The following is a 15,657-nucleotide window of genomic DNA, read 5'->3' as shown; positions in this document are numbered from 1 at the left end:
GGAGAAAAAAATTCTGTGAACAACTCTCCACGTGAAATCACACGTCCTCCACAAGGCTTGAGAAAGGGGCAGGCCATCTTGAACCAGAAATTCCGTAACAGAGCTGGACCCATGCAAAGAGTGCGTGCAAAGACAGAGGAGGGGGGACTAGCCTGGGCTGGGGGCGTGACCGCAGGTGGGCTTCTCTGGGAGGCGAAGCTCTTTCGTAACATCAGACGGTGGTGATGGTTGTACATCCCCGTGAATGTGCTGAAATACACTGAACTGCACATTTAACAGGTGAATTATACGAATTATACCCCAATAAACCTTTTAAATAGGAGAGAATTGACTGAACTCAAAATAGAAATAGAAGAAAAAGACAAAAATTATGTGAGAAATGAAGACGAAATTAGTTCTCCAGGGAAAACAGATCTGAATAAAAATAAGGGGCACTGAAGAAACGTAGGAAAATAAACAAGAAAGTGAAGATTAAGAAAATTAAATAATAAAAAAGGGTTTAAGAGAGAGTTGTTGAAATGGAAGACAAAGAAAATCTAGCCAATGTATAATGAATATTGAAATAGAAAACCACAGCAACAGCGGACAGCTAAAACTTAAAACTATAAGCCAAAAAGAGATAAGAGCAGACCTGGTTCCCACATCGGAACCAGATCACGTCGGAACCCAGTGAAACCAAGAGTCTTTAACAACAAGGGGGGAATTCTGCTGTTGCCTCCAGGTGAGTCTGAGGAGTGTCAGGCAGAGAGAGGCAATGGGGAGCTGTGTCCTTAGGACAGGAGGGAAGGTGTGGCCCAGGGTTTTCTGTGCAGTCCATCCCTCCTTTGTGTGTCCAAAACCACAGCATCAATGTGCAGGAACAAGGAACGCCATGGCCCTTCAGACGTGGGGAAGCCTGACGTGTGAGGCTGAGTCCAGGGACTCGGACAGGCACCTGGGGACTCAGCATGGGGCCCGCCTTCTGATGTGAGCAGAAATCACACATCAAAATCAGGAGAGAGAGAGGGAATAGGCTTGACTGCCATTCAAGCAACAGGTAGGAGTCAGAATACTTTCAAAAACAAACACAAAAAGCTGAGCAGGAAAGGTTTAAGAAGAGCATATGGAATTAAGGGCATTCGATACAGAGATGACAAAATACAAACTTTCTTTGATACCAAGAGAGGTTTCTAAGGCACGAGAGAAGATGCCAGCTTCTGGCTTTGGGTGTCTGAGAGGCCAACCTCTGCAGCACCTGTGAGGCCCAGGCTCAGAGCGGGGGGCGCTGGGGCAGGGAGATGACACCCACAAGACAGAGGTGGACGCCCCAGCCTCACTGCCCTGACGTCCTCGGGACAGAATCGGGGCGAGCATAGGTGGGAGTGAGGGAAGATCCCAGAACACAGAGACCAAGGATGGGAGGAAATACCCACGAGCACGCATCTGACCCGGAACACCAACACCTCAACAAGACGACTCCACAGGGATTTCTCTGGCGGTCCAGGCCCCCTGCGCTGGAAGCATCAGATCAAGCGACTAAGACTCCGGGCTTCCAATGCAGGGGCCTGGGTTCGATCCCTGTTCAGGGAACTAGATCCCACAGAGTCTGAGTGCTGCAACTAAAGATCCCACGTGCTTCGACAAAGATGGAAGATCCTGTGTGCCGCAACTGAGACCTCCCTGGCCACATAAATAAGATGCTCCACCCAAAACCAGGCAAAAAAATCTGGATGCTTCATAAAACATAGGAGCAGCCAATCCGCACATGAAAAAATGCTCAACATTGTAAGTCGTCTAGAAAATGTAGACTAAAATACAACAGGAAACCACACAACTCCAGTCAGAATGGCTAAAATGCAAAGGAGCCTGGGGCCCCCACCTCCAGAGAGGGGGTGGCAGCTCATAAGCCACACGGCGACTCCAAGCCTGAGGATCTTTCCAACGGCTGCAAAGGCACTTCTGAAAAGTGTCTGCCGTGCCGGGTAGCAGCTCTTCTGAGCAACCACGACCCACTCCGGGCCATCCCCACCCTCAGAAGAGCTCTGTTCTGAACCAACAAACACCATTTTGGTCACTTTCTTTTTGGTTTAAGGGCCTGAAACAGTTGTCTCCTGGGAACATCCAGACCCCTCAAGCTGGGTGCCGTCCCGCGCCCTCCTCCAACTCTCCTCCTCCCTTCCACCTCACTCTGGGAGTGCATCTTCCGGATTTAAGACCTGAGCACCTTGTGGGCTCAGCTCATGCCCGCTTCGTCCTCGTTTATCCCATCCTGCTCTGGGACCTTCAGCACCTCAACTGTCCCGGCGGCTCCAGTTCCCTGTTCTTCCCTTCTGGGTGAGAGCTGCAGCCTCCCGGACCGGGACAACCAGCTGAGGACCAGCCCCCAGCACATGGTGCTCCCTCAAATGCATTCCACAAAGAACTCTTCAGCTCAACCTGTTTTCTTGGGGGAGGGCCTGAAGGAACCAGGAAACACCTTGTGTCCTCACCTGGAGGTGGGCTTCACAGCCATCTGTGACCCCCTCCTCATGCCACATCCCTCACTTGCTGCAGCCACGGCCCCAGCCCAGCCCAGGTCCTTGGTCCCTGAGCCCCGATTCCTGTACAAAGAGAGGGATGGACTTTCTTTCCTTCCGCAGCTGTCTCTCCAGGAAGAATTAACTTGTGCTAAGAGGCCTGACGCACTTCCCGTCCTGAAGTTGGTCATGGCTGCAATTTAGGGAATGCCTCCTGATGACCATCTTGGAGCTACTTGCCGCAGAGGAATGAGAACAGGTGCTTGGACTCAGCACCAGTGAGAGCGGCTTTTGCAGCACCTGCTTAGTGGTGGGGAGACTCATGGCGTGTCCCTTTGCTCCCCCCATGCCTTGATTTCAAGGAGAATCTGTTGGCAGAGAGGACACTCCGCCATCTCTCTGGCCTTGGCCCCCTGCAGCCCCCAGTGGGAGTCCCTGGGCAGAGTGTGGCTACGCGCTCACGAGACCCTCGAGGACAGGGACGGCCAGTGGAGCTGAGGCGCAGACATTCCCCAGTCTGGCCAGTCCTGAGGACAGGCGGGCTGGGCCCCTGGTTTGTACACGCGAGACCAGCACGGAGGGCGTGTCTGGGTAGTTATGGGAGGGACTGTTTGGCCAGGGTCCAGCGCAGGGGGCAGCTGAGGAGCCGGCCTCTCCCTGGGGGGTGGTCAGAGAAATGCTGGGTGGGGTCCGGGAGGAGGGGGCCCCAAGCCAAGGATCCCCTGGGCCCCTGGCAGTGGGTGACAGTCCCCTCCAAAGTGGAGAGAAGACTGTGAGCGGGCTGGACGGGGGCCAAGGTCCTGGGGCAGATGGTGAGCCTGGGCCTGCGTCACCCCCACCTTCTGGCCTGATGGGCGTTAACACGTCTGGCCCACGGGCTCCATCCACCACGAGACCAGAACACACGTCTCAAAGCCAATTTAAGGAGACTTAAAGGAAAGCAAACTAATCAACCTTGATTTACCTTCTGACCGAGTGTTCCGTCGGAGTGTTCCCTCTAAGGCCGTCGAGGAGGGACAGCAGGTCGGGGTCTGTGTCCCCGTTTCTAAGCCAGAGGCCAGCGTGGGTCCTGCCCTGCGGGGGAGGCCCAGGCCAACTCGCCCCCGGGGCTCCGGGGCCGCCACCCTCAGGGGAGCGAGGGGCGCTCCTCTCCCACTGCCGCCCAGGGTGGCAGGGCGGCACTGCCCGTGTCCTGCGTTTTCCCACAAACAGCCCTTAAACCAGGATGAGGTGGCCGCGTGGGTGTGAGCCCAGAGCAGACGCCCATGGTCTTCACACAGAAACCTGCTGCTCCCGGGGAGGCCCAGCACCCACACGCAGCCCCAGGGAGCGCCGGGAAGGCCCTGAAAGCCCCTCCCCGCATGCCCAGAGGAGGGATCCATGGACCACACTTACCCGCCCGCCCTCATCAAACGGGCCCACGTGGGCGAACCAGGCTCGGGAGCAGAACCAGGTGGGCATGATCACGGTGGGGCCGTTGGAGGTAAACACCTGGAAACAATTAGCATCGACACAATTAACAGAGAAGAACAGTTGTCACACAACCCCTCGGGTTATCTCCCAGAAAGTCACTCAGAAAGCGATAAACCGTGCTGGCCCTTCCCTGTCAGTACAAAGGCTCGAGTGGCTCTAGAGGCAGATCAGTGGTGTCCGGCTCCCCAGGCGGACAGGCAGGGGGATCCCCACCCCCAGCTCCTCGGGGCTGTGCTCTAATCACCCCCTGATCGAGCTTCACCTACACCCTAGTGAAAAGGAACGCCTGAAAGGAAGAGCGACGACAGAGAGGAGCTGCGTGTCCACCACGGGGGTTTTGTCTGCCTGACTGGGGGTGGCTGGGCTTGGGGGCTCCGAGCTCTTTATTTCTACTAGGTTATAAAGTCTGCACTTGTGCCATGGACTCTGTGAGAACCTGCCTGACGTCAGGCCCGACCTGCACCCAAATCAGGGACAGTGTGAGGCTGTGAGCACGTCTTGGGGACAGGGAGTCACGCCCAGAAGCTAAGCTGGAACAGAATGGGACGGACAGACCCCCACGCTCTGTGCCTGGGACAAGTTTCTTCTGTACTTGGACATGGTTTGTGAACACCCAGCAGCAGACAGTCACTGGGGACAGCCCACCCCTTCCACGCAGCCCTCACCTGCCAAGCTCGCTCAGCCCCGAGCAAGCCTGTCTTCTGCACTTTTGCTTCGAGACACTTCCACCAGAGACTACTCCCTGCCTAGCCCCCGCCTCTCAAGCTTTCTGCTCACTCAGGAGCCTCACCGACCACAGGTGGCTGGGGGAACCTGTTTGTGGAACTTTCTCTTTGGTGATATAGGGAAGGGGCGAGGCTGCTGTGGTGACTAGGGCTTGGTGATTGACATGGGATCCCCCCTGCACCCCACCCCACCGTGGGCTTAAGAAGTGGAGCGGCTGCTGACGTGTGGGTTCTGAGTTTTAAATGTGGTTTCCAGCAAGACAGAACTCGTGAGGGTCTTAACAATCCTCTTAGAAATTTGCCAGTCATCAGTTCTAGTCACTGTTTGAATTGTGTGTAGGTGAAGGAATGTCGTGTCTTAACCTGGTGTGTGAAGTGTAGCATGTGAGCCCCTCTGTGTACAGGTGCCCCCGTCTGTCACCTGAGGCTGCCAGTGGGTGCCCCTTCCTTGTCCTGCAGCAGAGCAGGGGGCTGAGGTCCTGTCCAGATCAGCCCCTGACCACGGGAGCCGTGGAGCCCTCGGGAGAAGGTGTTGTAGGCTTAATGAGCATATCCCACCTCTAAAACCCCAGGGACTCATTATAAGAAACCTTGAGCAAAACTGTCTTAGAAGAAAAACAACCCTTTCTTCAATGAATGGCCTGTTGTGGCCACTTCCTGCACTCAGGTCACGTGTTCCTGGATGTGAAACATGGCCAGGCCCCAGTGTGGGTCAAGCAGGTCAGCAGGACTCAGGGCCAGCTCCCTGGCATGATCACGATTCTGCCTCCACTGCTCCCACGAGCTCAGGCTGGTCCTGCCAGCCCACAAGGAGTGGAGAGGGGTTCCTGGCTTCCTGGGATTCGCCCTGCCTGTAGCCACAACACCTGGCCTGGGCCATGGAGGTTCTGCCAACAATAACTAGAGACCAGAACACAGGGCTCTTTCCCTTGACACCCTGGGGCACGAAGGATGTGGGGAAAATAAAAAAGGGACTGGGCCCCCCTCCCTCCCTCGCTGTACTGCCTGCACTGAGTCTGAGGCAGGGAGGGAGAAGGAGGCAGCATCCAGGAGCAAAGGGGTCTCCAGGGAGACCCAAACATCTGCCTCTCTCTGCCCTGGACTCTGGGCAGAGAGCCTTCAACCCAGACAAGCCCCTCACACACGCACACGCCTACACACATAGACAACACGCATCCCACAGCCTTGGGCAGGCGGGCCCTGAGGGCAAGCCCACCACCTGCAAGGGAGATTTGCAGGAATTGAAGACTCCTGTACTGAAGTCTGGAGAAGGCAATGGCACTCCACTCCAGTACTCTTGCCTGGAAAATCCCATGGGTGGAGGAGCCTGGTAGGCTGCAGTCCATGGGGTCGCAAAGAGTCGGATATGACTGAGCGACTTCCCTTTCACTTTTCACTTTCCTGCATTGGAGAAGGAAATGGCAACCCACTCCAGTGTTCTTGCCTGGAGAATCCCAGGGACGGGGAGCCTGGTGGGCTGCCGTCTATGGGGTCACACAGAGTCGGACACGACTGAAGCAACTTAGCAGCAGCGGCAGTACTGAAGTCAGCTCACTTCCGCCTTCATTAGGGGCGCAGGGCAGGCACCGGGCCCACCCTTCTCAACCCAGAACACAAGCTCCCCCGCGCGGCAGTGCAGCAGCCTCAGCGGGTGAGGGTGTCTCAGGCAAGGCCCTGGGAGGAGGGCTAGCGCCCCCATGCTGGGCCTGGTTACAGCCATGCCTACCCACACCTCTGAGCTTGGGCGCCGTGTCCAGCCACGGCACTGGCTTAGAGTGACCGGCGTGTGCTCCTGATTCTGACAACACACACTCAGCCCGGAGACCACCAAGCTGAACGTTTGGATAGTACACACAGGCCCTGCTCCCCTGAGCCACTTCATTTGGCTGCAGCTGCTGAGAGGCTCACGCGGATGGCGACTCACACCACAGCTCAGGGCCCGGTCTGGTGGGGCCTCTTCCTGGCCTGCAGGCGGCCTTCTCCGTGTGGCCCCACATGGCGGCAAGAGCTCTGGCGTCTGATCCCATCACAGGGCTCCACCCTCACGGCCTCAGCTGACCCCAGTCACTCCCAAAGGCCCCGTCTCCTAGTCCCATCACATTGAGGGTTCCGGACCTCAAGACAAGGATGGAGGACATGGGCATTCAGTCCAGGACAGGTCCACCCCATTCTCAGACCTCCAGCTCTGCCCTGTCCCCCAGTGGCAAGTGCTCCCGAGCCCTGAGCCACAGGCATTCGCACCCAGGAGCCCATCAGCAATGACCACTCATCTCTAATTGACCCCAAGCTCCAGACTACAAACCTGGCTGCCCACTAACGTCTTCCCTTAGTTGCATGAGGGACGACTCCAATGACTTACAATTTTGTTGAGCATGATCAACACGCAACACATGGTACATATTTAAAGTTTGATGAATGTGACCAAAGCTCCCTGGGGTGAGCTTCCCACCTCCCTCCCCCAGGCAATTGCTAACTTGCTTTTTTGGGGGGCGGGCACACACTGCTTTCAGGATCTTAGTTCCCCAAAAAGGGATCAGACCCTGGCCCTTGGCAATGAAGTGTGGAATTGTAATCACTGGACCACCAGGGGATTCTCTGATTGGCTTGCTATCACAAGTAAATTACTTGCGTTTACCAGGATTTCACAGAGTCATGCAGTCTTTGCTAGTTTCTTGCACTCAGTACCATCTGTTCGCTCTGAACTACAGCTGTTCTCCCTTTTGCCTGTTGGATGCGGGCTGCTCCTAGTTTATGTGGCGAGCATCTGGGTTTAAGTCTCTAGGCTTCTGTTTCTCTCAGGTAAACACCCGGAGGGGATGACTGGATGAAAAGGCAGTTGAATGCACAGCTTCTAAAAAATCTGCTAAACTGTTTTCCAGAGTGGTTGGATCATTTGAGTTCCCACCAGCAGCAGTGTGAGTTCCCGTTGCTCCACATTCTTGCAAACACGTGGGATGGCCAGCCTTTTTATTCTGGACCTGCTAACAGGTTTGCACTGGTATCTCACTGAGGATGTAACATTTTTCTGATGGTGAACCATGCTGAACTAATTTGCCATCCATACACCTTATTTGATGAGGCATCTATTCAAATCATCGGCCCATTTTTTGGGGGGACGTTTATTTTCTTATCATTCAGCTTTGAGAGCCCTACAGAGCTCTGGGCACAAGCCCTTTATCAGAAATTATCTGCAAATATTTTCTCCCATTCCCCTGACCTGTCTTTTCCTTCTCTTAACAATGTCTTTCAAAGAAGTTTCCAACGTTCTTGAATTCCAATTGACCCATTTTTTTCCTCTTATTAATTGTGATTTTGGTATCTTATCTGAGAACTTTTTTGCCTAACCCAAGAATGTAAAGATTTTTTTTCCTAAGTTTTCTTCTAGAATTTGTACAGTTTTAAGTTCTACATTTCGTTCTAGGATCCATTTTGAGTTAATTTTCACACATAGTGTGAAGTTTTAAAGTTCAATTCTATTGCATATGGATATCCATGTGTTCCATCTGTTTGAAGATGATGCTCTTTTCCCACTGAACTGCATTTGCACTTTGATAAAAGATCAGTTGTCTGTGCACACACAGGTCAATTCTGGACTCTACTCCGTCCCTTTGATCCATCTTTATGCCAGCACACTTTGTCTGGATTAGCCTTGAGGTCGGGTAGTGCTTGTTCCCTAACCTTGTTCTTTTTCGGATGAACTTTTGACTATTCTAAATCCTTTGCATTTCCAACAAATTTTAGAATGAGTTTGTCAATTTCCATTAAAAACAACAACAACAAACAACCCTGCTGTGATATCAACTGGGATCATGATGAACATACAGATCAGTCTGGGGAAGACAGACATCTCAGCAACACTGAGTCCTCCACCATGAGCACCGTGCATCTCCCCATTCACTTAAGGCTTATTTCTTGCAGTAACTATACTGGTTTCCTGTGGTTGCTGTCACAAATTACCACAAACTTAGTGACTTAAAACAACAGTGGTTTATTTTCTTAAAGTCCTGGAGGCCAGAAGTTCTAAGTGAGTCTCGCAGTGTGAAATTGGGGTGTCAGCAGGGCCTTGCTCCATTCAGAGGCAGGGGGACCATCGTTCCAGCTTCTGAAGGCCACCAGCACCACTCGCCCTCCCTGGCTCAGGGCCCCTCTCCTGTATTCACAGTCAGTGGCTTGGTGTCTTATCTGTCTGGGTCAAATCTCCTCTGACTCCTCTTATAAGGACACTTACGATGGCAGGGCAGTCTCGAAGTCCTTCATCACATCCGCAAAGACACTTTTTCCATTTAAAGTAACATTTCCAGTGTAACCCCCAATCCCCAGGGGACATCTGTCAGATGTTTACAGACCTTTTCAGAGATTACACCTGGGGGTGGGAGGGGTGAGGAGACGGGGAGGGGCCCTCCTGCTATCTAGCTGGGACAGGGGAATGAAGTTTTAACTGTGAGGAAACACACTACACCCTCATGTTGCTGCAATTAAAAAGACTGACACCACCAAGTGAAAATCGCACAGGTTTCGGGGAGGACAGTGAGACAGAACCACTTTGCAAAGCAGCTGAGCAGGTGCTCAGACCTTCTGCACAACCAGTCGCTCCGCTCCTGGGCACACACCACACAAAACCTGTCCACGAATGTTCCAAGCGGCTTTCCTTAGAGCAGACAAAACACATTAGAGCCTAAACATTATGCATCAACCATGTATGGCAGGACGCCATAGTGCAGACACAAAACACGCGCCCCCAGCAAAAGAGCAACCGATGCGCACGCAACACAGGTGAACATCAGCCAAGTGCGGCCATTACAGTTTTATTTGTGTGGAATCCTAAAAATAGGAGTTTTAACCACTAGCGACAGAGATAAGGTTAGTGGTGCCTGCAGTCGAGGTACAAAGACACAAACTTAAAAAGTCTTTAACAAAATCTTTGCTGCCATGCAGCAAGCTGCTGGCATGAGCGTCCTGAAGCCATCAGTACAGACCTGAGCCCTGTGACTCCCAGCATCTCAGCATCTGGGTGTTTGAGGGGGTATCCCTGGGGGTTGGGAGGGGGTCTGAAAGGTCTGTGAAGCCAGGCCTACAGCCAACAAACGCCACAGAAGGGCCCCTGAGGCCCTCTGGACTCAGCATTATAGAGCAAATACAAAAACATCAGTGCCAACAAACGTGCTCCGTAATTTCCCAACAGTCAGAAAAAAAGCTGATTTCACACTATTATTTGGAAACCATTATAAAGCAAAACAGAGCTTCCTGTTTTCAACGCTGACTTGCCAAAACTCCAGACGCATTTTCTGGTGAGTGACTCCACAGCTGCACACCTGATGTTCCAGCTGTTTCCCCCGGTTGTGGGACTGACCAGAGAAAACAGACCCAGTCCCCAGACACACGGGTGCATGAAATGAGGCTTTGAGTGTAAAATGCACATCAGATTTTGAAGACCTGGTATGAAAAAAAGCATGTAAAATATCTCACTGATATTTTCATATTGATCACATGTTGAAAGGATAATACTGTGTATACGTTAGACTAAAGAAGATATTATTATAGTTAATCTGTTATTAAACCTTTTTAATGTAACTACTAAATTTTTTAAAATTGTATTTTGGCTTCCATTTGTGACTCATCTTCTTTCTTTTTTAATTTGAAGTATAGTTGATCCACAATGTTGTGTCAACTTCCACTGCATCACATCATATTTCTAAGTATCTGTCCCCAAACAGTTCAATATGTTCTTCTCCTTTCTTTTTAAAAACAGTTTATTTTCAGAGTTGCTTTTTCTCTTTTTAAATTATTTATTTGGCTGTGCTGGGTCTTAGCTGTAGCATGTGGGATTTTCAATCTGTGATATGGCATGCAGGATCTTTTTAAGCTGCAGCAGGAGAACTCTTAGGGGGACCCAGTACCCTGACCAGGGATCGAACCTGGGCCCCCTGAATGGAGCATGGAGTCTTAGCCACTGGACTACCAGGGAAGTCTGTCAATCCATTCTTTAAGTGGCACAGGGCCATGAGGTAGCAGGAAATGCACAGAAACAGCAAAGGCTAGTTCAGACAATGGGCAGCACCGGTGGGAGGGAAGGAGTTTAGTCAGCAAAGAGCGAGGCCATCACCAGACTGGCCGAGGGTCAGGCCTGGGCAGCTGTGGAATTTGTGAGCACCAGCCTTCCCTCCTGCATTGCCTGCTGCTTTGGTAGGACCACCAAATATTTGGAAATTAAAACAAAGTATTTCTAGATTTTCATGGGTTGAAGAGAAAAAAAAAAAAAGAGAGAGAAACTTAGAAAATATTTTAAGCCAAAGGAAAATGAAAAGAACAATATATTAAAATCGTGGGAAGCAGTCAGAACAAATAGAGAAGATTTTATAGCTTGAAACATTTATATTCGAAAAGAAGGTCTCAGATCAATGATCTAAGCTTCTACCTTAAGTAGAGAGGAAAATAGCAAAGTAAACAGAAAAAGGATAGAACAGATACAAGAACAGACATCTGTGAAATAGAAAATGATCAAGAACATCAATAAAACCAGAAGCTTGATCTTCAAAAAAACACCAGTGATATTGATAAATATCTACCTTATCAAAAGTAGATACAAATGATCAATATGAGAAATAAAAGAACATGTCACTTTTACAAAACTACAGACATTAATAAGGAAGTAAAGGAACATTGTTAAGTTTATACCAGTAAATTCAATGACCAGATAAAATGGACAAATTCTCAGATGTTCCAGCCAAGGAGACCAGGTGCCTGATCTGGGGGGAAGCAGGAAAAATGCCACAGATGTCCCCAGCCCACCATAAGCCCAAGAAACTCACCTGCCCACTTAATCCACAAACCATGACCATTGACAGCAAACTGTTGCAAGCCCTAAGTTTGGAGTCGCTGGTTGCTGCTGCTGCTGCTGCTAAGTCGCTTCAGTCGTGTCCGACTCTGTGCGACCCCATAGACGGCAGCCCACCAGGCTTCCCCATCCCTGGGATTCTCCAGGCAAGAACACTGGAGTGGGTTGCCATTTCCTTCTCCAATGGAGTCACTGGTTAAGCAGCAGTAAATAACTAGAACCAACTAAGTGTCTGTTGGATGGCCTCAGTGGTGGAGATACCACGACCAGAAGGTAAGAGAAGCCAGAAAGGCCACAGGCAGCCATGCTCGGTCTAGGGCTGGTGTGGAGGGAGTGATGCAAGAGGACCACCCCCAGAGCTGGAAGAGGGAGCAGAGCCCTCGGGGTCACGGTCCTTCATGGCTGCCACTGGGACCCCCCACACATGTCCCCAGTAAGGACACCGGCCCAGGGGTGTCTGGGGTCCCACAAACCCCACATCCAGGATGAGGGCTCTGAATGCAGATTTATGGAGCAGCTGCTAGCCAAGAGGCAAAGATTTGGACCTATTTCCTCCCATTTCATGGCTGAGTCATCACAGCAGCAGCACCCAGTGAACCCTCCTTGGGTCAGGCGTGTTGTTTGTGGACTGCATACTGGCCCCCAAAGGGACAGTCACCCAGGGCCCAGAGCAGGCCTCCCCGGTCCTGCCAGCCCCAGTGCCCGCATGCACAGTGGGCACTGCTGTGTTATCCATGGTGTCTTACTCCATGAGGTGGGGCCTGTCCACCTTGGCATCTGACCTCCAGACTGAACCCATGGAAACCTCCATGTCCTGGAAATGTTTTCCACTTGCAGCTCCAGTGCTGGGCTGGAGGAATGATGGAAGGAATCATTCGAAGTTCCAGAGAGATTTGCCAGCAGCTCTTTCAAAAAAGGCACCAAGTGTTTCCAGCATGTGAATACGCAGCAGCTGATGAGGACGCTGCTGGGAAATGTTCTCATGTGTGGCTGGTTCAAGGAGTCCAAGGGTCAGGTCTCCGCAGCTGATCTGCAATGGTCGGCCATCTCATAGGCCCTGAGGGGCCTGAATCAGTCTGAATCACTGAACTTTCTGGAATTATTGCAGGACAGATGACCACAGGCTCGGGAACCCCTTCACTCACAAACCATCACACGAAAACTGGCTACACATGGCCCAGGGAAGCCATCGGATTCATCAACCCTTCTCGCCCATGCTCAACCATCACCTATTTCTCTGAGTTGTCCAGCACCAGGAATGAGGAACGAGGCCCACCCGCTAAATCTGAATCTAGGGCGGAACTGGATCTAGGGTGGAATTAATAGATTTCAGACAGGCCTTAAAATCTCAAATCCTAATCAGAGAGAACAGGGAGAGAAGGCCCACATCCATTCACAGATATGTGGTCAGTGCTTCCCCTGGGACTAAAACACTAAAAAGTCACTTAGTAAATGGAATTAAGCAAGAAAACACTACAGCCTACCATGGGCACACTTTTTAAAGTATTTTGAGTAGAAAATTGATACTCGTTTGATATAAAACTGACTTGACATGAGAATGAAATGCAGAACACTTGGGTTCCCCCTAAAATGAGAGAGAAACAAAGGGTTTACAGCAGGTTTAGAAGCAGCTCTGTGTCTGAGACCGTGTTGACCACGACACCCCACGTGTCCTCACACGTCTCTGCGCTCTGTGGCCTTGTGGCCTCATGACGTCCCCCTCGGGGTGGGGTGGGGGGCTTTGTCAACATGCCTCCAGCACAGACAACACAGAGGATACGCATGTCCGTCCACACGGGTGATGCTGAACTGAGACACCATAGCCAAGAGCTCTCCGTGGGCAGTTCTGCCCATAGGATGCCCAAGCAGGGCCAGCAGCTTTGTTCACACACATCCACACTCATCCCATGTGGACGGGGCCCAATTTACCGTGCTTCCTGGTTCCAGAAACACCTGCTGAGCCACTTCCGATGTTGTCGTAGTGGAGGAAAGGTGTTGGTGGCTGGACTGGTTTTCTCTGCAGGAGAGTCTGGCCTGGCGACCGGGCACACGCTGCCCCGGCCAGCTGCTGGCCCACCTGGGGGCCCAGCTGCTGCAGAATCCCTCATCTTGCTCCCAACTTGGGGGTAGATCTGGGCCGGGCAGCACCCATGTGCCTCCCTCGACTGCTGAGCAGCCAGTGTTGGCCCTGAGAACCACTGCTCGGATCTCCCAGGGCCTACTGCTGCCGTCTGGGCAGCGCTATGTCCAGCCCAGGTCTGGCCAAGAGGCGCCTCTGACTCAGACCCCGTCCCTTGTGTCTGAGGTGCCAGTCATCCCACAGGGCAGTCAGCAAACCTGGCGCCACCCAGACTCCCATGACAGGGCAGGGGTGCCCATCCTGCAGTGCCCTGGCACCACGGCATCCAGCGGTGTCCTGCTCACCATGGGGCTCAGCAATTGCCCAGTGGGTGAGTGGGTGAGCTTGAGGGGCAGGACTGACCAGAGGGAATCCAGCTTGTGCCTGTGCTCTGCTCACACACGTGCAGGCACACCCGGCTGCGGGCATCCACTGTGACGGGAAAGGAGTGGGCGGACGCTGTGTGGGGCTGAGTGCGCCAAGGGAGCCCCGTCTGCGTGGGCACAGGTGGACAATGGCGCCCTGGGCAGGACACACACACTTGTTTCAACTGGGGTCCCCAGAGAGGAGCAGCCCAGTGCCTGTTGGGTATGCCTCACTGTCCCACCCTCGGCTCTGCAGGCCCTCATGATGAGGCCACGAGGGGCTGGAGGTCCCAAAAATCCTTCCAGGTCAGACTCAGCTGCAGGATGCTAGAGGTCAGAGCCTCACACGCTGACCCGTAGGGGCGGGAGGCCTGGGAGAGTCTCCAGGCCAGCGAGAGGGGTGGGCTCCACAGGGGAACATGGCCTGCACCAAGGCTGTGAAAAGGCCCTAAATTTGGGGATAAGGAGCAGCAGATGGGTAACAGGGCAGCAGCCAGGACCCCCAGACGCCAGCTTCCCACGGAGGTGAGGGGAAGGAAAGCCTGGGCAAGGGGCCAGCAGCACTGCCACAGCTCCAGCCGCTCGCAGCTCTGCCCGTGGGGACCTTACTTGTGCCGGCTGGGCCCTTGGGTGTGGGGACGCCGGGGGCCGTGGGACCAGGGGCTGTGGCCACACAATACCAACGGGCACCACCAGGAAGTTATGTGCTGCCCTGACAGCCACCCCTCCTTAGCCTTACGGCTTATGTGTCAACCACATTCTTGGGTGGCCTTGACGAGCACACGCCCAGCACTTGAAACTCCTTCACACAGCCGACGCCAGGGATCCTGTGTCAGTGGAGGGAGCGCTGACCAGGTGGACCCCCACCCCTGGTCTCCCTGGAATGGGGGCCAAGGGCACCGCGCAGCCTGAGGCTGGCTCTGCCCTGAGCTCCCGTGTGGCCCTGCTGGCTGCCGGCCACCCAGCACTGGGTTGGTGATAATGATAAAAAGGACAATGTCAGGAAAAGCCTGTCTGTCATTATTTGAGGAAATTGTTAAACTAACTCCTTTTGTTGAAAATGGGCAACGACAGGGAAGAATTATCCTTTTCATGACATTAAGCTCAAGCTTGCCCCTTGGGGGAACTGTCCTTCAGAGGAACATGAACTTGTCCTCCAGAAATGCCAAGGGTACTCTGTGTCCCTAGAGGTGGCAAAGCTGGGGGACCTCCGATGTGGGGGGCACGGAAGTGCCATCCCTCCAGCTGGGTGTGGGTTCATGGTCCAGCACCCCCATGGGCCCGGCAGGGGCTGGCCTCGGGCCGGCTTCTCCCCTGCCATGTCTGTACGGTCTCAAGCTCTGCTTTGCGGAACCCAACCCAAGTCATTCATGCCTGTGCGTCCTAGGCAGGTGAGGACGGTGGGTGCCCAGGAGGTGAGCAAGGATCAGGAGTGGTGGAGGGAGGGTGGAGAGACGTTTGTTCCGGGGTGCTGCTGGCAGAGATGGGGGCACCCAAGAGCCGCTTGATGAAAGTGAAAGAGGAGAGTGAAAAAGGAGAGAAGGAGGGAAAGGGCAAAAAGGAGAGAGGGAGGGAAAGGGCAAAAAGGAGAGAGAGAGGGAGGGAGGGAAAGGCTGCATCTGGACTCCCCCTCTGGGACTGGTCA

General features: G+C 53.0%; 1 protein-coding gene across 8 annotated transcripts in view; it reads right to left on the bottom strand.

Annotated features, from left to right (window-relative positions):
* The window catches only part of B3GNTL1 (UDP-GlcNAc:betaGal beta-1,3-N-acetylglucosaminyltransferase like 1), a 132,075-nt gene that overhangs the window by 45,903 nt on the left and 70,515 nt on the right, over positions 1-15,657 (bottom strand). For all 8 annotated transcript variants that reach the window (XR_009731427.1, XR_009731428.1, XR_009731429.1 and 5 more), the window contains one exon: positions 3,891-3,986. Coding sequence is in view for 5 of the 8 variants with exons in the window: in XM_061392431.1 (XP_061248415.1) it covers positions 3,891-3,986 (96 nt within the window). In the remaining 3 variants the exon portion in view is untranslated. The remainder of the gene's footprint in view (positions 1-3,890; positions 3,987-15,657) is intronic.

Source organism: Bos javanicus, chromosome 19 (assembly GCF_032452875.1).
Source record: "Bos javanicus breed banteng chromosome 19, ARS-OSU_banteng_1.0, whole genome shotgun sequence".
Lineage (NCBI taxonomy): Eukaryota > Metazoa > Chordata > Mammalia > Artiodactyla > Bovidae > Bos > Bos javanicus.
This window is presented reverse-complemented; position numbering and strand designations above follow the sequence as displayed.